General features: G+C 46.4%; 7 protein-coding genes across 7 annotated transcripts; 3 read left to right on the forward strand and 4 right to left on the reverse strand.

Moving 5' to 3' along the window:
* Window positions 1-69: 69 nt before the first annotated feature.
* Window positions 70-1,812, forward strand: SCP_0408050 (hypothetical protein; the record flags this gene model as incomplete). Its single annotated transcript, XM_027757533.1, has 1 exon — window positions 70-1,812. The coding sequence occupies one exon, from the start codon at window positions 70-72 to the stop codon at window positions 1,810-1,812; it is 1,743 nt and encodes a 580-aa protein (XP_027613334.1).
* A 12,778-nt stretch (window positions 1,813-14,590) lies between these two features.
* Window positions 14,591-15,178, reverse strand: SCP_0408060 (Transposon Ty3-G Gag-Pol polyprotein; the record flags this gene model as incomplete). Its single annotated transcript, XM_027757534.1, has 1 exon — window positions 14,591-15,178. One exon carries the CDS (start codon window positions 15,176-15,178, stop codon window positions 14,591-14,593), a length of 588 nt encoding a protein of 195 aa, XP_027613335.1.
* Window positions 15,179-15,583: 405 nt separating this feature from the next.
* Window positions 15,584-17,494, reverse strand: SCP_0408070 (hypothetical protein; the record flags this gene model as incomplete). The annotated part of the gene is made up of 1 exon (XM_027757535.1): window positions 15,584-17,494. The coding sequence occupies one exon, from the start codon at window positions 17,492-17,494 to the stop codon at window positions 15,584-15,586; it is 1,911 nt and encodes a 636-aa protein (XP_027613336.1).
* Window positions 17,495-20,558: 3,064 nt separating this feature from the next.
* SCP_0408080 (hypothetical protein) lies at window positions 20,559-21,000 on the reverse strand (the record flags this gene model as incomplete). Its single annotated transcript, XM_027757536.1, has 2 exons — window positions 20,559-20,752; window positions 20,802-21,000. The coding sequence occupies 2 exons, from the start codon at window positions 20,998-21,000 to the stop codon at window positions 20,559-20,561; spliced, it is 393 nt and encodes a 130-aa protein (XP_027613337.1).
* Window positions 21,001-21,249: 249 nt separating this feature from the next.
* On the reverse strand, window positions 21,250-22,116 carry SCP_0408090 (hypothetical protein; the record flags this gene model as incomplete). The annotated part of the gene is made up of 2 exons (XM_027757537.1): window positions 21,250-21,998; window positions 22,104-22,116. 2 exons carry the CDS (start codon window positions 22,114-22,116, stop codon window positions 21,250-21,252), a joined length of 762 nt encoding a protein of 253 aa, XP_027613338.1.
* Window positions 22,117-22,548: 432 nt separating this feature from the next.
* SCP_0408100 (hypothetical protein) lies at window positions 22,549-24,019 on the forward strand (the record flags this gene model as incomplete). The annotated part of the gene is made up of 3 exons (XM_027757538.1): window positions 22,549-22,723; window positions 22,797-23,881; window positions 23,930-24,019. The coding sequence occupies 3 exons, from the start codon at window positions 22,549-22,551 to the stop codon at window positions 24,017-24,019; spliced, it is 1,350 nt and encodes a 449-aa protein (XP_027613339.1).
* Window positions 24,020-24,106: 87 nt separating this feature from the next.
* On the forward strand, window positions 24,107-25,169 carry SCP_0408110 (hypothetical protein; the record flags this gene model as incomplete). Its single annotated transcript, XM_027757539.1, has 2 exons — window positions 24,107-24,940; window positions 24,990-25,169. The coding sequence occupies 2 exons, from the start codon at window positions 24,107-24,109 to the stop codon at window positions 25,167-25,169; spliced, it is 1,014 nt and encodes a 337-aa protein (XP_027613340.1).
* Between the last annotated feature and the right edge of the window lie 13 nt (window positions 25,170-25,182).

Here is a 25,182-nt window from a genome sequence, read left to right on the forward strand (position 1 = left end):
AAAGACAACGACTTATTCCTTAAACCGGAAAAGTGTTTCTTTGATGTTAAAGAAGTCGAATTCCTAGGCATGATCATTCGAGAAAACTACATTGGCATGGACCCTATCAAACTTAAAGGAATTGCAGAATGGCCTGAACCAAGCACGGTAAAAGGTGTTCGCTCTTTCCTAGGGTTTGGAAACTTCTATCGGAAGTTTATTGCCAACTTCTCGGATATTGCCAAACCATTGACGAATCTTACGCGCACTGCCGCTGGATCTCCACCTTTTGAATGGACGACAGAATGTCAGACAGCTTTCGACACGTTAAAACAACAATTCAGTACCGCCCCAGTACTGTTACTGCCTGACAAGGCAAAACCCTTTATTGTTGAATCCGACGCTTCCAAGTTTGCTACGGGTGCAGTTTTACGCCAAGCTGACATCAATGGAGACCTCCATCCTTGTGCCTACATTTCACAGACACTCAATCCAGCTGAACGGAACTACGAAATCTACGACCGCGAACTCCTCGGAATCATTCGAGCCCTCGCTGAATGGCGCCATTATCTTGAAGGCTCTCCCCATCCCGTCGAAGTTCGCAGTGATCACAAGAACCTCACGTACTTCCGTACAGCTCAGAAGTTAAACCGCCGACAAGCACGATGGAGTCTCAAATTATCACAATTTGATCTTCACCTCATTCATGTCCCCGGCACTCAGATGATCCAATCTGATGCACTATCTCGTCGTAACGGACTCGATGACAGTGAAAGTGACAATGAAGATCGCGTTCTTTTACCCAATGCACTGTTTGTGCGGTCCATTTCCCCGACATTATTTGATGAAATCAGGAATCACGCAGCAAAAGACCTCATTGTTCACGAAGCCCTCGAAGCGATTGCGCACAAAGGGCCATTCCCCATGAAATCATCGCTTTCTGACTGGGAAGTTCGCGATGGTGTCATCCTCTACAAGGGAAAGATCTACGTTCCACCATCCGAAACTCTTCGTCGTGACCTCGTTCGACTACATCACGACTCCCCTGCCATGGGTCACCCTGGAAAGTTCAACACTCTTGAACTGTTACGTCGTGAATTCTGGTGGCCCGGCATGTATACATTTGTCTACAATTATGTTGAAGGCTGTGCCGCCTGTCAACAAATGAAACCGAACACTCATCCAACGCGTATTCCTTTGGAACCAATTCCCGCCGACCCACACGCATTACCATTTTCCTGTTGCACCACCGATTTTATTACCGACCTTCCCATTTCCAATGGTTTTGATTCAATTATGGTCGTAGTAGACCATGACCTTACGAAGGGGGTGATTCTTACGCCCTGCCTCAAAACGATCACAGCCGAAGGAACAGCCAAGATTTTTCATGACAAAGTATACTCGCGATTTGGATTACCCGACCGAATCATCTCGGATAGAGGACCTCAATACGCATCCAAGGTCTTCCAAGAGTTAAATCAACTACTCCAGATCAGATCATCAATGAGCACAGCTTATCACCCTCAGACGGACGGAGAAACAGAGCGAGTCAACCAGGAGCTGGAAATCTATCTTCGACTCTATTGCGGAAACAACCCTGAAACATGGGCCGACCGCCTGCCAGACCTCGAGTTTTGTCATAACACAAGGGAACACTCAGCACGGAAGATGAGCCCATTCCGCATCATGATGGGATACGAACCACGTGGACTCCCTTCCGTATTTCCGTCCACGAACATTCCATCGGTTGAATCCAGGCTTGACATGTTGCAGAAGATAAGACTGGAAGCACTAGCCATGCACGAGTTAGCCCGACAACAGATGGCGGACTGAGTCAGACAAGGATCGCCGAAGTTTACACTAGGACAGAAGGTCTGGCTAGACTCGAGGAACCTGAAGGTCAATTATGCCTCGCGCAAGATAGCACCAAAGCGTGAGGGGCCATTCGAAATTGTCGAAGTCATCGGACCGGCCAACTATCGTCTCAAACTCCCGAAGACCTGGCGAGTTCATTCCGTATTCCACGCCGCCCTTCTATCTCCTTATCGCGAAAACGACATACATGGTCCGAATTACATGAACCCACCACCTGATGTCGTTGATAACGAGGAAGAGTACGAAGTCAAAGCCATCCTGAATCACAAGACGTACCGAGGTCATCTGAGGTACTTAGTCAAGTGGAAGGGATATTCTTCAGCAGAAAACTCGTGGGAACCTACCCACAATTTACAGAATGCCAAGTGAATCCTCGATGCATATAAAAGGACCAGGGGAATCCAGTAGAGGAGAAGAAACCCGGAATGACTACCACGACGGTTTTCCTCATCATCTTCCTAATCGTCCTCCACTGCACAACCCTCGCCTTTCTTTGGATCATCCACCGAATCCTTATCAGACGACTTGTCGAACACACACTCTTCACGCGAGACAGCCCGCACGCTAACGGCTGGGGTGATCAGAACGATGCCTGGAACTGATCAGGCAGCTCTTATCTCTGTGGGAATACTCTTTATCGTCCAATGGATTTTCATCTATTTGATTATTACCCAGATCCACGACATTCTATTTCACATCACAGATAACCGCGACCCCCTTAACGACCGAAAGGTATAAAAGGGGGAGAAAACGACATATCATCAATGCCCACTTCCGCTATAGACGACCTTGTTCACAATATACTCGCTGAAGTCGCCTCCACAATTATGAGCATACCCGCATCGCCTATGCTTGTCAATGGAGTACCCTCTCGAGCACAGACACCCTTTATCCGCACCTCATCGCCCTCACCTTCTATCGAACTCAGTCACGCATCGGACGAACAAGAATTTGCCACACGTCTGATCTCGGCTATGCGTGTTCCTGTCGACTTCACAGATATCCTCGTCGCCTTACGAAATTGCCCGCAAGATCGACAAGCGGTGGTTTCCATGCAACGAGCATTAGAAATGGTCGAGTGGATGCAGACGGCCAGACAAGAGCTCATCGCAGCAGAAGAAAGGACGAGTAGAGCCCGGACCAGAGTCGACCAAGTCTGGTCGTTGATGCGCAGTATGGTCACTCGTACAGCACAGGAGATTTGGAGGGAGCATGGGGACGAAGACATCGGACACATCCTCGGATACACCACTAATGGAATACCCGCATCCACTCCTCGCTCGTCGCCAGAACCAATTCCCGTTCGACCTCGCCCTCCTCGTTCGCACGTACCCAGTGGACGATCTCCATTATCCCAACCATCTTTCTCGACTGCATCCACTTCTTCGCGTCGCAGTCATCCCTACAGGAATGGACGTATCCCCGAACAAGGATCACGAACCAGCCGGCGGACATGCTACAGATGTGGAGGAGATCATTATGTCCGCGACTGCCCCCGACGACGATGAAGATCACAATATTTCTTGTGGGACAAGAAACGTTAGACGGGAGCTGATGTTACAACGCTCCCCACTTGTGGCGCATCTTTTCTTTTTCTTTTCCTTGTTCCCTTTACGTTATCAGACCACGTGATCCAACACGTGACTCATTGGAGCGCAACCTCCGATTCTTTACCCAGATGCCCAGAACCCCTAGTCTAGGGTTACACCGGATCCAACTCCGGACCTTCTTCTTATCGCGCATGCAAGACGTGCATGTACGCCTCATCTTTACCTCGTTCTGATACACGACTCGTTATCCCCATTAGTACTGATTATCTCTCACGACCTTACTCAGCTTTCTCATACATATTACTTCCTCGCTGTTACCTTGCCCAGATATCGTTTCACCTTATCTAGCCAATGAACGATCTCCCATTACTGCGTAGTACTGTGGATACCTTTTGTATAAGTAAACGACCTTGTCGAGCTGGATCCCCATCTCGACCTGGTTACCATTAAACCAGCTTTCCACTTGCCTTTGACTGAGATCGACCGTCAGTAGCAGACAGCTACTACGAGTCATAAGAACGAACTCTGATCGACCTTCAGTGCGAGGACATCGCCAGAAGTGTCACTTGAACGGACTTGTGTCTTAGACTAAGACCTTGTCTCGTGACGACTCGACTAGACGCTCGTGTTTCGCTGCCGCGTAACAACTAAACCCCTTCCAATACCGATACCAGCAACCCCAAATGCTCTCCCATTCTCCTGCTCATCCGTCGATTTCATCACTGACTTACCACAATCACGTGGTTTTGACTCTCTCATGGTCGTGATAGACCATGACCTTACGAAGGGGGTAATTCTTTGCCCTTATTTGAAGACGGTCACAGTGAAGACGGTCACAGCGGATAAAACTTTTCTATGAAAAATTTTATTCCTGATTTGGACTATCAGACAAATTGTTTTCTGACAGAGGGACGCAATTCGCATCACACGTATTCCAAGAACTGTGCAGAATCCTGACAGACGAGAATGGTGTTTTGGATAAAACACAAACCAAAACAAAATCCTCCTGAGGTCACCGGACTTGAACAAAGTCGGGAAATATTCCTCAGTGTATTCGTTGTAGTAATCACTTGGTTACCTGGTAGTAATCAAGTGTGAGAGTGTGTGTGTGAGTAAGAGGGAAAGACTGTCTTATAATAAGACAGAGAGAATGACCGAGTTATAAGTGACCGAGTTGACAGATGACCGATTGACAGATGACCGAGTTATGACTTGCTTGATGCCTATAATGCTATGCCTGAATAACACTGTATTCAGGTAAGTATGAACTTGAGTATATACTGACTAGTGACTACTGGGGGTGAGAAGAATGCTCTGTAACGTAAGAGCAACAATTTTCCTCTGGAAGTCCAAGTGGACTTTCAGGGTTTATATACTAAAGAAGGTGAGAAAATCTAAATAATAGAAAAGCGCCTTCAATAGAAATAACAATAGAAAATGTGATAATAGAAGTCTGAGTCATAACAATAAGAAATGACTCTGAATAAAACAAAAGAGAGTGGGGGATAATAAAAATAATAAAGACAATAGAAACCTACCTCGCTATTGTCCTTCTAAGTGTCAGACATTAGTCAGCAAAGATGACCAAGCACTTCAGTGACTAAAACAGACAGAGTAATAGTGCAAACAAGCAGTGATCAATATTTGAGTATAGTATTTGAACGTGTGTGAGTGGAGAGGTTGAGCAAGTGAGACAGCGAGTAAAAAGAAAAATTCCTCATCAATCCTAGACCCACGATGTTCCCTTCCCACTGGATCCCTCAGCATCAACTTCTTCCTGGTCTCCAGTGCATGCGAAGTCTAGCTCATAAGCTTCGCCATAAATACGAGCTCTGGCACACGCAGCCTTGGCAGCTTTGGCCTTGGCTTTTGTTGCCTTATTGTTGGCCTTGGCCTTGGATCGCTCCGCTTGCCAAGCTCGATATCTAGAGTATTGCGTTAGTTATGCAAGTTTTATATTGAAACATGTTACACGTCTGTCAATTCTAGGAATCAGATCCTCGATGAGCACTGCCTACTATCCCCAGTCGGATGGAGAGACAGAATGTGTAAACCAAGAACTAGAAGTATACCTCTGACTCTACTGCGGCAATAACCCTGAGTCATGGGTAGACTGACTACCGGACCTCAAATTCTGCCATAACACTCAAGAACACTCAGCACGGAAGATGTCGCCATTCCATATGATGATGGGATATGAACCACGTGGAATCCCACTTCAAGGTACCCTTCCGACCTAGCTCTTAGCTTCGACATAATCTATATTGTGTAGTGGCTAAGAGCCTCTCAGGTGTCAGACAGACCATGGTACTAATACATGTCCCAGGGCATTATATGGGATTACCCAGGGCAAAGGCAGGGCAAAGGCTGGTCTAATGGCATAATTATTATATGAGATGTCCTATAGTACTAGGGCATTAATAGTTATATCCCAGTATTACTAGTTGTCCCATGGTGCCAGGGGTACATAGAGATGTCTCACTATTAGTAAAAGATGTATTTTCAGGCTATTGTATGATAGTTTTTTTATACTTTGTTCTACAATCATATTGCATACACTCTAATTATAAAAACAGTGACTAGAATACTGTAAATAAGTGTCTTATTTGCACTTTATATATGGTGAAATATTTATAGAAAGCAGGATATCCCATATCAAGTATTGCATATGCATTTGTAATGTTATAAAGACTATATTACTATTGGTAGCATGTACAACAACTTCATTAGCTCGTGTAACAACTAAGACAGGTCAAACAACAATGTTTATTCTCGTGTTTTAAAATCAATTTTACATTTTCTGACATAATGTTCAGACTAACATGATATAATCTTTGGCATAGAGTATGTATCATAGCTATATTACAACTTTCACCAAGTGTCTCAAGAAATACGACTACTCAGTCTACTAATATACTAGTAAAGGAGATATATTCTTGTCATGTCTCCTATCATATACTGTATTTGAATGAAAAAAGAAAGGCATTTGACCTAAGACTTCAGTCAAGTTACACTCAGAAATGCATTCACTGAATGACACCTTTGTATTATGGGATGTCCCTTTATGTGATGGGATATCTCTTGTAAGGACCTGTCACTCTTAAACCTTAGTAATTCAACTGTTAGTATAAATCTCTAGATAATTATAGTAGTTAAATAGAAACTTCAGGCTAAAGAAAAGACTAAATATCTGTGAATCTTAAAATAACATCTTAGGATGTCCTTAAAATGGGAGATCTCATCTTATATAATATGCAAATAAAGTGCTTGTTTATATCACTATAGTCACTGTTTTTATAATTAAGGCTTAGATAATATGATAGTGGAATAAAGTATAAAAAAACTACTATACAATAGCCTGAAAATACATCTTTTACTAATAGTGAGACATCTCTATGTACCCCTGGCACCATGGGACAACTAGTAATACTGGGATATAACTATTAATGCCCTAGTACTATAGGACATCTCATATAATAATTGTGCCATTGGACTAGCCTTTGCCCTGCCTTTGCTCTGGGTAATCCCATATAATGCCCTGGGACATGTATTAGTATCATGGTCTGTCTGACACCTGAGAGGCTCTTAGTCACTACACAATATAGATTATGTTAAAGCTAAGAGCTAGGTCGGAAGGGTACCCTGAAGTGATAAACGAGTCAATCGAAGAAATAGCAGTCTGTATGGCCAAAGGAGGAAGTGTGATAGATCCAAGATTGATATCAACCCAGAAGTCGATAATTTTGAGTTGCAGACCATGCAGCTGCTTCTTGTCATCGTAGGGACAGTTGATCCTATCCCAAAGGACAAGTAGCATAACTTGTCGATATGGACGTCATTGCCCATGAAAGAATATGAGATGATCGGCAAAATCCCAGTCATAGAAGTCATCTATATATACTTGTGTAAAGTGGGCCATTGCTTTGCATGGCAGTAATAATTCCTGAAGAGGTTTAATAAGATATTTCTGAAATCATACTGATTTGAATTAGTATATATTATAAAGTTTAGTATACATACTATAATATTGTAAGATCTAAGTTGAGGACTTCTGATATACCTTTTATAACATGTGATAAAAGCTCTACAGTTGCATAATGTATCATACAATAACCTGCAGTGATCTGTTAATAACTATCTTCTGATCCATTCTCACCTCAAATGATATCATTCTCTAATCCATTATTACCTCAAACACCATCATTCTCTCCTCTATCCTCTCCTCGAATGCCACTATTCTCACCTTCATCCTTCTCATCCTCTCCTCTATCCTCTTCATCCTGCAGTCTGTATTTGACCTCAAGGTCATCTATGCACTTAAGTAGGTTACTTAATTCGTGGTTCTCTAATTACATAATGCCAGCATTTGAAACAGATGTAGTAACCTGTGAGAAAAGTACCTGGAGGCATCATCAATAAGTCTGAGGATAAAGAAGATCTATAACTGTAAATCAAATGAGCATGGAGAGAACTAGGGCAGGACAATGAAGATTCAAGCATGGTTGATTTGCATGCAGGATGGCCATGATGGATGCATCAAAGATGAGATAATATTATAGAAAGAGGCATAATCTCCATCTTATTATGTATAAATGCAGCTGGTGAGCATTGTGAGCTGACAGTCCACTCCTCACTTTTTATTAGTGCAGAATAGATATACATGTGTTTTTCACTTTAGAAAGCAAATGTCGCAGCTTCAGAAGCCAACATCTGTGATATAAGCTACTTTATAACTATGCAAAACATACACTCTATATTTTACATAATTTGTGTTTTTCAGCTCTAGACATGCTGATTCATGGCAAGGAGTGGCAAAGTGCATGTCTTTAATATACTTACTGTCACTATTGGCCTCAAACAGGTTGACAAAGAAAGTGATCACTTCACATTTTAGTTAGTATTACTGAGCACAGAGAGGCTTCTCTACCTCCAAAAGTGTATAGCAGTATGCAAGACCCCCCTACCTCTAAGAGTATTATCTTGATCTCTGAATCTTGTATGTTTATGAGACCTGAACAACATCAACATGCGTGCCAGTGATTAAAGAGAAATTTATTATACTTTTTTCTTTAATGACCACCACAGGACATATCAAACTATTATACTGCTCTCATAAATGAATACTAATTAGGATATGAGGAATAATCAAATAATATAGTAGCCTATTCTATGAGACTATACTAAGACTCATTATCCACCAACTCTTTCTTCACAAATGTTACTCAAATTACTGTATTACTCTCATCAGGATATGAGAAGAAGGTAACTTCCTTCACCAAATAATGTGACATAAATTTACCTGATGACATTATGGCTGTAAAGAAAAAGAGAAAAGTATAATATATTCCTTCTCATTTTTTTCATTTCCTTCTTCTCTTATAATGTGGACCTATCAAGAAAAATAGTCTACTCAAGCACTTTGGGATACCCCATGTTCCCAGCTATTAGCTAAAACAATTACTGTCATACATCTCCACTAAGTGTTGCAAAATGTGTGGTCTGTCCAGATCCTTATTACATATTCCACATCACTGTCTGGTGGTCCATGACCTTGTATAATCTCATATAAATTTGTAATGAGATTATATAGTGGGTAAAGTCTCTTATTCTTCTATTACCCTCAATTTGAGTACTTTGTCCAGCTTGTCCCTATAGATCATTACTTGTCACGTGATGTCAGGGGGTAGAATGAGACTTTTCAGGCTAGGTTTTCACATTTTATTACTGCAAAATCCTCTATATATTTTAATCTTTCTACATCTGTATAGACTATAAAATGTATATTTATAATACTAGCTTAAGCAATGCTGCATCTGATTACAGCCAGCCAGTAAAGAACATCTAATTTTAACATTAATAACTGCTCTCTTTTTAGTACACTAGTATTGAATTCTTGTTATTATACCAGACATAAATAATGAGTTTTATTAAACAGGTTAGTTAAAATAGTGCTTGTAGTAATAAGCAACTAAAGTAATGGTGACAGACTATAATTCAGATAGTAGATTCCTACAGTGCATATAAATGAATATGTGATAGAATACCATTATATTAGAATATAACTCAGTTTATTATAGTGATCTTATTCTTTCTTGACACCTTCCCATATTTTGGATTTATGGGCTAAGACATTTAGTAGACTGTTCCATACACATTTAAAATTGTATCATATTTTTTATTATCAGAACACTTAGTTTCAATATAATCTATAGCATATTGTACCTACAAGACTTTCAAGTGCTGATACATTTAGATCATTAACCTATATTAATAATCTACTATGGGATTATCCAATGTATGAGATAGTTCAATGAATTTGTTCTTACAGTTTGGTCAGAAGTTCGTCACGAGATAAGCACTCATTAAGGGCTCATCCTGCATAAAAATAGTTACTTCGTACCTCAGAAATTGTAATTAAAATTTTATATGGGATCATACAAGGTTATGGACCACCCAGGCAAAGATGTGGGATATGTGATAAGGATCTGGACAGACCACACATTTTGCAGCAATTAGCCGAGACATACAATAGTAACTGTTTCAGCTAATAGCTGGAAACATAGGGTATCCCAAAGTGTAGGGCTGATGTTTCATTAGCATGATAAACTTCCACAAAGAGCTTATGGCCTTATCTGTGCTTCACCATATAACAAATCAGCTCCTTCACTGTCATTTTCAGTAAACACTTTTCAAGAACCTCGTGACTGTTCAGAAACTTGATGCAGTCTTCGAGTTTGAAGTGGTTATATGTGAGGGCACAGCCATCAATGGCTTTGCTTCTGCTGCTTTTTTGTTTCAGGTAGCAGTGTATGTGGCACCTTTGACCCATGATAGCAGCTGGCCAGACAGTGAACCAGTTATTACTGTGCATAAGTTAAGTTTTTCCTGAGGATCTTGTCCTTTGTTTTACAAAGCAAATAACTCACATTCCTGCAAGCCCAATCTTTGTGATTTTGAATCATCCTCTTCAGGGATGATACCAAGTGTATCAATGGCAAGCTTCCCACTATAGGTTTTTTCTAGTGGGTCATTGAATGAGGCTAGGAGTTCATTTGTGTGAGCATGGCTGACTGCGACACTTGTGACTTCATGGTGGTGCACGAACAGTGCTGTGATCAAATTGAGGCTATGAAGGAGGCACAACTCACCTCTCGAGTAATCAATGACCCTGAGGCCAAGTTCTTTCAGATCAAATTCTCAATCTAGGTCTGTTTTTTGTTCAAGTACCCCCAGCAGGAGAGTGAGTGTTTGGAACTCCTCAATCAACTCACTGGCACTAGCATTTTTCAGAGCCTCTGCATCAGATGTGAATTCCAAAGCAAGAGGATCCTTCTGATGGTGTTGCTTGTTAGGAGGTGTCGATCCTTATTGCAGTAATGTCAATATTGTGCTAGGATCATCATCAGCGCACTCACACGTGAGGTACACAAATCAAGAATGATGAACTAACAGCAGTCGAAAAGCAGCATATAGAGCTAAGTCGCCTCTGTTTGTCCATGCTGCCCCACATCTGAGAACCATTTGAGCAGGAGGAATTTCACCATTGGTGGGTGAACTGAGTAGCAGCTGATGATCAGGTGCAATGTCATTTTTGCACTATAAGAGAATTAAATGGATAGATCATTGTTTCTTATCAGTCAATTCATGTCGTTGAGGGCTGAGAGTTTTGCGACATGTTGCTGTATGTTGGTAGCACGACCATTGATGATGATGATATGCCATGTCGGACAAAACTCGCCAATCTCATCATGCAATGCTATAAAAGAGAGCTGAAGAATCCACATACAGTGAAGACAATGAAGATGGAGCTGAGAAAAAAGAAGATGGGGTTAAAGGCAATGGCAATTACAACTGTCCATCTGGATCTGAGGACAATGATTACTCGTTCTCAGATACTGAAACTTCTCAGACACCAGGTCAGTGAGAGATATGTTTGCAGCAATGTCTCAGAGGCTGCCTCAGGCAAGGCAGCTGGACACAGTTGTGGCTTATATATCAGCAACTTTCACCAGAAAAAGGGCTAAGAAAGTGGTGAGAGCTACTTCTCGATGAGTCAAGTAACTTGAGCCCAGATTTTGTGATTCATCCAGGGGATACATTCTAGATAACTGTTCCTGCAACCACATTAATCCTGTGGCTGATTGGAATGACAGCAAGAGTTTCTGCATGGCCATGGTATATCTTTGACTCAAATTCATCCCTGAGGTCAGATTCCTGATATGCTGTAAGGCTGTGATTTTCTTTGCTCTTCTTCGGGCTTATTTATTGTGTTGTCATGGTAACCCTCATCGGTGTTGGCACTGGGGGGAAGGACTATAATGCTCGGCTGAAGAAAGTCCTCGATCATATCTCTGCGACCTTCGGCATTCTTTAGAAGCAGAATGAGGCTGATATTTACAACATTATCCTGAGTAAACTCTCATACAGCCCACATTCTTTAGCACCACCAATTGAGTGCTACTTCTGCACCCAATGTCATGCTTGGTACTAGTGCGAGAATGAGTTTTCAAAACACTATGCCTGTATATGTCCTTTGATGGCAAAATTTCAGGGTTGGCCCCTTCATCAGATGGTTACTCTCCACAAAGGTAGTGGTCCTTCTGGCTCCATTGAAGGCAACACCAGTTATTTTCTTCACTTGCCTCTTTGTGAGGGTTGGTCTCCTGAAGGTCACACAGAGGAAGAGGTCAGGGTGATATCATTGTCAGTTATAAAGGATAATCTTTAGTGCTTATAAGTTACAATAAAGGCTGAAATCCAGGTTTAATAAGCAGATCATATATAAGAATAATCTACTGCTCTCAAACATGAGGATTATCCTAAGCTAATCTGAAGGTAATCTAAAGGGATAATTCAAAGCCTAAGGATAATGCTAAGGATCATCCAAAGGATTATCCAAAGCCAAAACTAATTTAACAATTTGCACTCAGCCAGAATTGAACTCTCAACCTCAGATAAAAGTCACATGACTAAAAAACTTCACACACTTTAACCACTACACTATATCAGCTTAACAATTTTTACTCATATATAATATACATAGTAGATTTTGCTGAAAGGACTTATACAAATTCTGCTCATCACAAAAGTGGTGACTGAGTTAGACATAAGACAAAGGATGTTTCTAGTACTAGAGTATTTACAGGTTGTTCTATGATGTCAGAGGTACATAAGATATCCCACTATTCACTTTAGAGTACTCTTTATCTCTAGCTCTTAGCAACAAAATCTTCTATAGTGTGTCATTGCTAAGTGCCTCTTAAGTGCCAGTATGATCATAGTAGTACCAATACATGTCTCAGGGCATTGAAAGATTGCTCAGGGCATAGATAGAATGTAAGCTAGTGTGAGCCGGTTGTCTTCCGGCAAGCACTCAGAACAAAACAGAAACGAGATGTCTTCGTTGCAATGTACAGAACGGGTCTCATAAGTACATGAGAGCCAAATGAGTGAGTATGGAACATACCTTCATTGCAATGTACAGAACGAGTCTGAGTTGTAACGAAGGGGCGGCGTGGATATGAACCTTCGTCGGGGATAGCCGTGTAACCCTACGTCGGGGTTACACTCCTCCCCGCCGTAAAGAAATGAGCATGGTAGGTAAGAGAAGAAATGGAGTGGGAAGGAAGAAATTAATGAGGGGGGTGGAGTAAGTATTCATCAAGCGCAGCTAAGTCATTTACTTCTCGACGGGGTAACCAAACGTCATGCACTTCAGGGTACCCTTTATCCCTAGCTCTTAGCAACAAGATCTTCTATAGTATGTCATAGCTAAGAGCTTCTTAAGTGTCAGACTAACCATGGTACCTATTATGTCTCAGGACATTCTGTGGCATTGCCCAGGGCATAGATAGGGTAGTGGCTGGGCATATGAGATGATTATTATGTGGGATATCCTACTAGGCTAGGACATTAATTGTTTATCCCAGTATTACTGGTTGTCCCATGGTGTCAGGGGTACATAAGGATGTCCCACTGTTAGCAGAAAATGTATTTTTAAGCTGTTGTATATTTGTTGTTTCATATTTTCATCTACTGCCATACTGTATAAACTTTAATTACATAGTACAATAAATCAGTGCTTTACTGATACTTCAAATGAGATGGGAGATCCACAAATAGTGGGATATCCCATACTAAGTTTTATATTCACCTGCAGTGTTATAATACTAATTACTATTAGTGGTATGTATAACATGTTCATTAGATTAAATAACAACTATAACAGGCCAAACAACAGTTCTTATTCTCGTGTTTCAAAAGTAATTGTATCTTTTCTGATGCAATGTTCAAATTGATGTGATGTCACCTTTAGTATATTGCATCCAACCTGAATATTCTATAACTTTCATTAATAACCAAAAGAAACACAGTAACTCAGTCTACTTATACACTAGCAAATAAGAGACACCTTAGTTAAGTCTGCTACTATAGAATGTACCTGAATAAAGCAAGGAAGACATTTGACCTAAGATTGCAGTAAAGTTGCATTCACAAACACATACCCAATGACTTCTTATACTCTGGGACATTATGCTATAGGATGGGATATCCCATTTAAGAACCTGTTACTCTCCAATCTTAATAATACAATGACTAGTATAGGTCTTTAGGTAATTATAGTAGTCTAACAGATATATTCAGACAAATAATAGCCTGAATAGCTGTCAGCATACAAATAAATCACATTTTAGGATGTCCTTAAAATGGGATGTCCTTAAAATGGGATATCCTTAAAATGGAATGTCCCATTTTTATATAAAGTGCTGATAAAGCACTGATTTACTGTACTATGTAATTACAGTTTATATAGTATGGCAGTAATTGCAAAGATGAAACAACAAATATACAACAGCCAAAAATACATTTTCTGCTAACAGTGGGACATCCTTATGTACCCCTGACACCATGGGACAACCAGTAATACTGGGATAAACAATTAATGTCCTAGCCTAGTAGGATATCCCACATAATAATCATCTCATATGCTCAGCCACTACCCTATCTATGCCCTGGGCAATGCCACAGAATGTCCTGAGACATAATAGGTACCATGGTCAGTCTGACACTTAAGAAGCTCTTAGCTATGACATACTATAGAAGATCTTATTACTAAGAGCTAGGGATAAAGGGTACCCTGAAGTGACATCATGCTCGGGACCGTATCTGCAGAAGCGCACAAGGTATTAGAAGCCATGACCTCGAGGGCAGTGGTCAATGATGGATTCGACTTCCCATTCCTCAGCGCCGTCGGTGGTGATAATAGGGCCTGGCTGGCTGTGTTGGCGTAAAGGGAAAAGATTGGGGTCATTCTTGAGCGAAGGTTTGAGGAGCGAGGTATGGAACGTGGGGAAGATGTTGGTGGACGCGGGGAGATCGAGGGTGTACGCAGAAAATTTGGGGTAGGAGTGAAGGACTTTGTAGGGGCTGTCGTAACGGACCATGAATTTAGCTACATGGTTATCGCTGCGCTCCATGTAGTCACAGCGGCGGTGGAAGGTGGAAAGCATCACCTTATCTCCAACCACATAGGAAACCTCTTCACTGCGTGAGCGGTTAGCCAGTGCCGCCTGGTTAACCTTCACGAGGAAGAGATTGTCCTTAGCTTCCATGATGTCTGTATTGAGGCATGTGAAAAGCTCGGCAGCGCGTGTGGCCTCATCTGAGGTATCGTCCACCAACAACACCTGGGAGAAGGGGGGCACAAGGTATGGAGAGTGGCCAGTTTTTAACTGGAAGGGGGAGAACCCAATCGAGTTATTGACAGTGTTCATGATGCAGAAATGCACACGTGGTAGGGCGCACACTCAGCCACATTGGTTACGAGTGACATGATACTGCAAGGCTTGGATCACCATTTTATTTGACCGTTCGGAGGCACCATCTGTTTGGGGGTGGTATGCAGAGGACATTTTTAACTTGACCCCAGTAAGACGGTGAAGCACTTTCCAAAAGGCGCTGATGAAAAGTTTGTCACGATCGGAGATGATGTCGAGTGGGAGACCATTTTCGCAGTACCAGTGGTCAAAGAATTGTGTTGCAAAGGTCTCTGCGGTGACGTCGGTGCGAGTGGGGATGAGTCGGATGTCAGAGTTTAGACAGTCGGTGACGGTCACAATGCAATTGAAACCATTGTCTTCTGGGAGTGGTCCGATGAAATCGATCATTATGCTGTCGCATCATCCGTCTGGTATTGGTAGAGGATGTAGTGGGCCATGCAGTTTATGGGTTGGCGACTTATTGCGCTGGCAGTCTTTGCACGCCGGAACATACATGCGTTCGAGTTCTGTGCGCATGTTAGGCCAGTAGTAGGCATCGCAAATTGCGGCATACGATTTGTCAAAGCCAAAGTGACCAAGTGAGTCATGCGCAAGGTGGAAGATGGCCTCACACAGCTCTGGTACTCGGGGAATGACAAGTCTGTTGCCAATGTACAGGAGGCCATCCTGTTCACGCACACCGAGGGATCCAGATGTGGAGCGTAATTTTTGACACCACTTGTCTTGGACATATCCCGTGTGCAGCGCCGAGAGCCATGCAGGATCTGCGGTAATCAATAACTGGCTGGCGGTGGAGGCGAAAGCGATAATAGATTCTGGAATGTCACAGAGCGATCGTGTCATGATGTGTATGAGTGAGACAGTGACACATGCAGAAGGGTCGATAATGACGGTGTCGGCAGATATGCGCGAGAGGACGTCCGCAGTGATGTTTTCCTCACCTTTGATATATTTGATGTCAAAGTTGTACTGCGCGAGGAATTCTTGCCAGTGGGCTTGTCTCCTGGAGAGTTCCTTTTGGCGGAAGAAATTCTCCAGAGTACGGTGATCAGTGTAGACGGTAAAGGGAACACCAAGCAAGTCGACATGCCACTTTTTAAGTGCACGCATGATCACAAGAAGTTCTTTCTCATGCACTGGGTAGTTAAGCTCTGCACCTTTGAGGGTGTAGCTCTTGAAGGCTACTGGGCGAGCGGTCTCCAATGTTTCACCGTACGAAAGAAGCGCACCTGTGCGGAAGTTGCTGGCATCGCAAGATACAAAGATTCTATTGTTACCCATGTTATCGTGATCGATGGAGGTGAGAACTTTGCGGCTACAGACAAGCTTCTTAATACTGTCGAAGGCTGCTTGGTGGCTATCCGTCCACATTGGAAAATTGAGTTCAGCATCCTTAGTAGTGAGAGGGTTGAGAACGTGCATGAAGTCAGCAAGTTTGGGGAGGAACGGTGCTATGTAGCAGACGAGCCTGAGGAAAGCCCAAACCTGGGACGTGCTGCGTGGCACAGACCAGTTCAGGATTTTCTCAACATTCTGTGGGTCTGGCTGTATGCCATTCTGTGATATGACGTGACCTAGGAAGGAGAGCTCCATGAGGAAAAGTGAGGTTTTCTTATCGGAGCAGTACATGTGGTGTGCGTGGAGTGTCTCAAGGACTGTGCGCACATTACAAATGTGTTCCTCGAGAGTCTGCGACCAAATGATGATGTCATCAAGGTATACGTGGCAGATCTTACTGATCAATGGGTGGAGTGCGCCAAACATCCATCGCTGGTGGGTAGAGGGCACATTCCGGCAACCTTGTGGCATTACCAGCCATTTGTACAGTCCAAAGGGAGTAGTCACAGCGGTGTATTTTACATCGTCGGGATGAACGCGGGTCTGGAAGAAGGAGTTGGTCATATCGATCTTACCCCAGATCTTACCCTTGGCGCAGTCAGCAAGGATATCACTGATGAGAGGGAGGGGGTGCATGTCTGGGACGATGTTCGCGTTAAGTGCACGATAGTTGTTAACCCAACGGGGAAGGGCTGTAGAATCAGCTTTGGGAATAAGAAAGGCGGGTGAGGCATATAGGCTATCAGAGGGGCGCATTTGGCCTGCGCGAAGGTGTCCATCAAGAAGTTGTTTCCATGCCTCTCGATATTTCTTCGGGCAGTCGTACTGACAGCGCTGGATGAACATATTGGGGTCCTTGAGGACGAAATGATGGTAGACATCTGTAGGAAGCTCGTCGAGGTGTGGAATGTCATCGGGAAAGAGATCACTGAATTCGTTCTTTATTTTGTGATTTTCAGATTTGAGAGTCATCTGAAATGCAAGTTCTTCAGTGCACTTCCGAATTGCATGTACAGCACAGGCAGCCTTATCTACTGTGTGCTCATTACAGTGAGTTCGACGGTCAGCAGTACATTCAGCAAGTTCACGAAAGAGGGATGCAACTGGTAATACTGAAGGTGCAGGCGATGGTGGAGGCGAAACAGTGGGGGGTGCCGGTTTGCAGATGTCATGGCCAGTGGACTTGTCAGTGACGGAATCGCATTCGTGGTCGACGATAAGGCGGTTTGCCTTTAGAAAGGGTTGGCTGACAATTATAGCATAACAACACGATGATACAATGATGGCGCAACAAGTGACCGAGGACCAAGACAAATCTGGAGATGAAACTCGGAGCTTAACCCACTCAACTGAATCCTTAGACTCCGTACCCCACACATCTCCTAGCGGAAAAGGCTGCAGGAGTTTGCTACGATGCAAACTGAGATGTGAGACGAGTTCTGACCTAATCAGAACTGCAGGGGAACCTGAATCAATCAGCATTGGAAGCGGGTCAGAGTTGAGACGCGGGCTGTGCACAATTCCTGACCAGGGAATGTGTGCGACGGTGAAGGGAGCAAGTGGGGGTTGTACGTACTCAGGTTCTGAATCTGAGCCCGTGCCGAGGATGCCAGTGGTGGCAGCCAACGGTGTAGAGTTCACATTGATGGCGCCCACATTATAGGCAACGTTATCGATGGACTCGGAGACAGCAGCAACATTGGCGCGGGGTTTTGCATTTTCTTTACCCTTAGTGCGGTGGGCTGATTTGACGTCTGCCTAAGTGAGCATGTGATAAGATGGCGCATCGGGGAATGAGTCAGTGCAACGGTCACGCCCGTGTTCCTTTTCGGGGATGAAGAATTTGCGACATTTGAAACATCCGTCATTGTCGCGGAGGAGTTTCAATTCTTCATAGGTAAGCGGAGGAAGCTTTGGACCTTTAGGGTGGGAGGCGTTCCCCTCACACCTTTCAGTCATGTTACCTGAACTGAACTCCCATTTACCCTGACATTGTCATTAACTGGACAGCCAGCGGACGTCGGCCCATTGTCACCATGTTGACCTCTACCAGCAGTGGGCCCATATCTTTCATGTGTGGGATACTAGCAGTGGGCCCACCGCTAGTGTTCTTCTCCCAGTGCTTGGCCCACTAGCAGGGCATATTACAGTGTTGTAACCATTAAGCAATGGGCCCACCGCCACAGGTCAGAGGGTGGGCCGACGCCAGAGCATGTTATCGCCATCGATGGGCCCACTGCCAAAGTATGATCAATGAGCAGTGGGCCCATCGCCACGAGTGTAAGATGATGGATAGGCCCATCGCCAAAGGTCAGAGTGTTGGCCATGGCCAGAGCATGTTTGTCTGAGCAATCAGCCCACCGCCAGAGTATGACGAATGAGCAGTGGGCCGATCGCCCAGAGTGTAACCTGAAGGATGGGCCCACCGCCAAAGGTTAGAGGGTTGACGATTGCCAGAGCATGTTATCGCCAGCAGTCAGCCCATCATCAAAGCACCCTCAGTGAGGGCCTTACTGCAAGCACCCATGGGATAGGTCATCGCCAGGACATGTTTCTGCCAGCAATCGGCCCACCGCCAAAGGTCAGAGGGTTGGCCATGGCCAGAGCATGTTTGTCTGAGCAATCGGCCCACCACCAGAGTATGACGAATGAGCAGTGGGCCGATCACCCAGAGTGTAACCTGAAGGATGGGCCCACCGCCAAAGGTTAGAGGGTTGACGATTGCCAGAGCATGTTATCGCCAGCAGTCGGCCCATCGCCAAAGCACCCTCAGTGAGGGCCTTACTGCAAGCACCCATGGGATAGGTCATCGCCAGGACATGTTTCCACCAGCAATCGGCCCACCGCCAAAGGTCAGAGGGTTGGCCAACGCCAGAGCATGTTATCGCCAGCAATCGGCCCACCGCCAAAGGCCAGTGGGTGTTACGTGGCAGCGAAACACGAGCGTCAAGTCGAGTCGTCACGAGACAAGGTCTTAGTCTAAGACACAAGTCCGTTTAAGAGACACTTCTGGCGATGTCTTCGCACTGAAGGTCGATCAGGGTTTGTTCTTATGACTCGCAGTAGCTGTCTGCTACTAACAGTCGATCTCAGTCAAAGGCAAGTGAAAAGCTGGTTTAATGGTAACCAGGTCGAGATGGAGATCCAGCTTGACAAGGTCGTCTATTTATACAAAAGGTATCCGCAGTACTACGCAGTAATGCGGGATCATTCATTGGCTAGATAAGGTGAAACGATATCTGGGCAGGGTAATGGCGAGGAAGTAATATGTATGAGAAAGCTGAGTAAGGTCGTGAGAGATAATCAGTACTAATGGGGATAACGAGTCGTGTATCAGAACGAGGTAAAGATGAGGCATACATGCACGTCTTGCATGCGCGATAAGAAGAAGGTCCGGAGTTGGATCCGGTGTAACTCTAGACTAGGGGTTCTGGGCATCTGGGTAAAGAATCGGAGGTTGCGCTCCGATGAGTCACGTGTTGGATCACGTGGTCTGGTAACGTAAAGGGAACAAGGAAAAGAAAAAGAAAAGATGCGCCACAAGTGAGGAGCATTGTAACAGTGGGTTGATGATTACCAGAATATGTCATCGCCACCAATGGGCCCATTGTCACATACAGCCCTGCAGTTTCTGGGCGCATTGGTGGTGATGACGTGCTCTGGTGATCGCCAATCGTCTGACCTTTGCCGGTGGGCCCATCACTCACCAGCACTCATGGCGGAGGGCCAATTGGTGGCGAAAACATGGCTTGGCGATGGCCAACCCTCTGACCCTTGGCAGTGGGCCCTTTGCTGGCGGACCGATATTCCCATGCAGTGAAGCTTTCACTCAGGTCCTTTGGCGATGGGCCAATTGCTGGCAACAACATGCCTTGGTGATGGCGAGCGCAGTCCGCCCATCTGAAGAGTACACTGGAGGAGCGATGGGCTTTAGAGCTTAGTGATGCAGAAGTGAATGTATCCATTTTGTACTGGTATACAAGCTGTTACATAGCGGTCATATATTGCTAACACCAGAATGCTCAAAGACACTAGTTCAGTTGCTGTGATACGCCTCGCCACGAATGTCCCTCAGAATGTACCCCATTTGGAACACGGTCGAGCTGGCATTGAGGTTCGCAACGTGCATATCCTCAGTGAGGTTGAGCTCACGCTGAAGACGTACAATGCGCTCCCGCAACATGGCGCGATGATGACTAACCGCAAAGCTATCACCTTCGTCATCGTCCACTATGAATAAGGTCAACATCAGACTGAAGGTTGCCAGGGATGTACTCACTGGAACTGTCTGCCTCTGCTGCGATCTGCACAAACGATCTACTGAGGCGGGCCACTTGTGAGCCAGAAGCGGCATTCGTCTCTCCAGGGACTGCCATTGGCAGCAGCTGTGTGGTATCTGGGAATAAGCCTGGAACCTGTTCCCAATGGGTGGGACGATGGATCAGCAGCTCATCTGGAAGTGCTGCCAGACTTGGCATCCTGGAAGTAACAGTGACTGGCTCGATGCTGCCTTTCATATAGTGAATGACCGATGCATCATGGCGAAAATTGCTGTCATCGAAAGTGCGAGCTGGCGAGTGAGAGGGTGCCGATGGCAGAGGTGGTGGACTTAAAACATCGTCCAACAAAGGCCGCCTCTTTGGAGGCGAAGAGCTGGGACTATTTAGCCACCGGACCTGGCTACGCACAGGCGTCGCGCCAGAGCTGTCTATCACCAGAGCTCGCCGTCATCCTGGCGTGGCGGGAGGACTATTGTCAAAGTCCAGCAGTTTCGGCACTGGTTCCGCATCAAGTGTCTCATCCACCAGCATGCCCCTCGCCATCGGCGTACTTGCTTGACTATCGAAGTGGATGGATGTACGTGGCATAGCGTCAAGGGGCTCAGCGATGAGCGATCGTCGAGGGAGTTGAGAGGTGTCAGGAGTGCGAAAGTCGAAAGTGTGAGCTGGTGGAGGAAGGGGAGTAGCTTCCAACAGGGCGCGTCGAGGGATTGGCGAGATGCCAGGAGTGTCAAAGTCGAACATTCCACCGGGCGCAGTGGGGGTGGAATCTGAGATGAGTGCACGCCTATGGATTGGCGAACTGCCACGACTTTCATCCCAAGCTGGTGCCAGAGGGTCAGGAATAAGTGCGCGACTTCCCTCCACAGGTGCCACAGATCCAGATGACGCCTGTACCTTTGGTGAGGCATGGTGGTGGAGATGCTCATGTGGCAAGTTGGATGGCGCAAATGGAGCTGCCAGAGATGGGGTAGTGCGGCGGGGCGCGAGGGGTGTCTGAGAAGCAGAGTGGAGAGGCAAGGAGATCTGGGCAGATCCAGGAGAGTCAAGGAGATCCGAAATGAGTGGACGACAGGGCTCAGCGATACTATCCTCCTCATCCGACTCGCCCATCGTAATGTCCAGTGTGTCAGGAGGTTCCATGTCACTGGCCATGGCAGGTAGATTGTGGCGAGCAGACAAGTCTTCGATCAGTCCTGGATCACGGGAGATCAGTTGTAGAAAGGGGATTGATATGACATAGAAAGGTCAGATAACATCACAAAGGAGTCAGATTCCACAAGGAGAGCAATAGAACTTACTGTTGGGAGCCATGAGAACTTGCGGAAGGTCACACTGACCTTGAGAGACTTGAGAAATCGCGCAAGTCCAGCGATCACGTGCAAAGCATGTGGTCGCGTGGCGTGTGAAGTTGAACTTGGTGCAGATCGCGTCTGCCAGCTCATAGCATCGTCTGCTCCACCTCCGCTGTACTGCAACCTCTGCTTTTGAAACACCCTCACGCTTTCTTCTGCCAAGCTCACCATGCCTCTGGATATTGACCCCAACTATGTTCTGCAGGCCGCGTGACTGACGGTCATTGTTGCAGCGGCGCCTCGCCAGGACGACCCTCGCTATCCGGACTGAGAGACGAGGATTTACCTCGAAGTGGTAAGTCATCGGTCGAAGGTCTGGCATGCACTTACCGAATATGCCACACAGAGTCGGCTTGAAAAGAGTTTCCTGCAGCCCTTGAAGTCATTGAGGATGCCTGGGATCGTCATCAGCGCGTTGCTGGAATTCACCCGGGCATACCAGCAGAAGGCCCTGGCGCAGCTGGACCACATATCGAACGACGACGAGAGGATATACAAGAGGTACCCTCTGACTGTGCGCGAGTATGGGGAGTGTGAGGACCTGGGAAGGCAGTGGTGGACTGAAGGTGAGTCACAAGCGTTGTGAGGCATCGAGCGACACACTGACTGCACCAGATCCATATTGCAAGCTGCCACCAGTGAAGAGTACGCCAGCGGAGGGCTGGGGCAATGTGCCAGCTGATGACGACACCCAGGGACGTGGCAAGGAGGACCTGGCTACTGGGGACCTCGTCACCAAGGGGAAAGGCAAGGAGAGAGCTGACAATGACATCGGGACAGGCATGGTGGGTGAGCGTATCGTCCACGTGGAGGCAGGGGAGGACAAGGGAAAGGGCAAGAGCAAGGAGAAGGTGCAGGGGAAGGTGGCGCATGTGATGAGCGAGAAAGAGGATGGGGGACAGGGAGAGGGAGAGGGAGAGGGAGAGGGAGAGAAGCAGGAGGGCGAGGACGATGATGATGCCGACAGTGACGAGGATGACGATGCCGACAAAGATGATGACGATGAGATGGCGGAAGACATGCTGGGTGCAGGCCAGCCCGAATCCATCGAGGTCGATGCGGCCTCCCCCCCTCTGCCAACTGCCACACCAATATCGATCTCACCAGCTGCCCCATCACTCCGAAAGCGCAAGGTGGTCATCACAGAGTCGAGTGAGAAGAGTGAGAACGAGGAGGCAGCTCCGAAGGCGAAGCAGATGAAGCCAATCGAGGTCGCAAAGGAGAAAGGCGAGGCCCCGACCACCTCTGGTCGAGCGCAGCATGCGCAGAAGAGGATGGTGCAGACCGAGGTGGAGGGCTCGAAGGTGAGCACGAAGAAGAGCGGGAAGAGGAAGGCGAAGGAGTCAAGCAATGAAGAGGAAGTACCAACTGTCAAGCCGCCAAAGAAGAAGCGTGCGACGAAGGAATACAAGAGCAAGGAGTTCATCGAAAGTGAAGATGAGACTCCAGCACCGCCTTCCAATCTACCTGCCAAGACCGCAGGGGACTCTAACGATGGTGTTGCGAAGACGAACACCCCTGCCAAACCTGTCAAACAGACAATGAGGATGACGGTGTCGCCTCATGTCGCACTGAAGGGGAAGGGGAAGGGGAAGGCAAAGGCGACGGTGAAGGGGAAGGCGATGGTGAAGGCGAAGGCGAAGGTGATGGTGTCGCAGAAGGACATGTGGAAAAAGACGTCCACCCGCGTGTCTGACTTCATGTGGGCACATGCAACAGATTCGGTGAGTAACGATCTTGTGAGACATTGACCTGTGCTAATGTTCCTGCAGCTCATCCCTTGCGTTGGCTGCCAGGAGAAAGAGTGGCCATGCAAGCTCAACACCGCCAACTTCGGTCGCTGCCTCGAATGTCCAGCATGAGGCGTCAGTTGCAGCATCGCGCCGAGGAACACGGACGGCGTGTCCCTGCGAGGAAACTCACACACCACACAGCGTGAGTTCCAAGAGATGTGCGCAGCACTGGTGGTAGAGGGCAAGCCACTGCCCACATCGCCACCTCCATACGACATCAAGGTCGACTCCGATGAGCCCGACGGTGCAGAACCCATGGTCATGGGAGCATCGAAGTGCAAGCCGCCGAAGAAGACCAAGACGCGCAATGCTGCGGCATCCAGCTCCAAGGTCAAGGGTGGCGAGGAGGTCGAGGTGACGAAGCAGAAGGCAACCGTCACGCCCGATGAAGCCAACCCTGAAGGTGAGGCCTCGGTGGAGAAATCGTCGAAGTTCAAGCGCGCCACCAAGTCTGCCACCGCCACTGGAGCTGTGGCTCTGTCAAACTCTGGCGAGGTTGCCAACTCTGGCGAGGTCTCCAAGTCTGGTGCGCCTGCCAAGTCTGGTGCGGTTACCAAACCTGACGAAGGTAAGAAGTCAGGACCCAAGCCAAAGCCGGTGAGGAGCCAAAACTCAGGTGTGCAAGATGGTGGCAAGGTCACCAGGACCTCAGTACGTGAGGCGGATGAGGTCCCACCTGCCAAGTCTGTTGCGAAGGAGGGCAGGCAGATGACAAGGGTGGCGATGGGAGGTCGCTCAGGCCCAATGGTGCCCGTGATCACCAGGAAGGTGAAGGCGAGTGCTCCGAAGGCAGCAGCCAAGATGCCTCTGGTGGAAGGCGATGGCATGGAGGAAGCCGCCAGGCTGGCAATGGAGGTGGTGCGGGCTATGGCCTTCCAAACAGGGCCAGCTGCTCCGCCGCAAGCTAGCAGCAGCAAGCGCATGCTGACACCAGTCACCGACGAACCAGAGGATGCGCCAGAGTATCAGGCAGAGGTGGCGGAGGATGAGGTAAGCAGGACATCTTGTCGCAGCTGGAGTCGATGTAACCATGAAACAGCGCGCGTCCTTGGAGCGGCCACACGACGATCGGTGGCATTCGCTGCTGATGCCCCACAAGACGAGTGCAGGAGCTGCCGAGGTGACACAGGAGGTGACGCCCTCCCTGGAGATATCCAAGGCGTCGAAGGGAGCGAAGTCCTCCACATTGGCGAAGGCAGGACATCTCGATAAAGGGTGAAGGTCAGCTAAGA

The sequence above is a fragment of the Sparassis crispa genome (genome assembly GCF_003851025.1).
Source record: "Sparassis crispa DNA, contig_000003F, whole genome shotgun sequence".
In the NCBI taxonomy this organism is placed as follows: Eukaryota; Fungi; Basidiomycota; class Agaricomycetes; order Polyporales; family Sparassidaceae; genus Sparassis; species Sparassis crispa.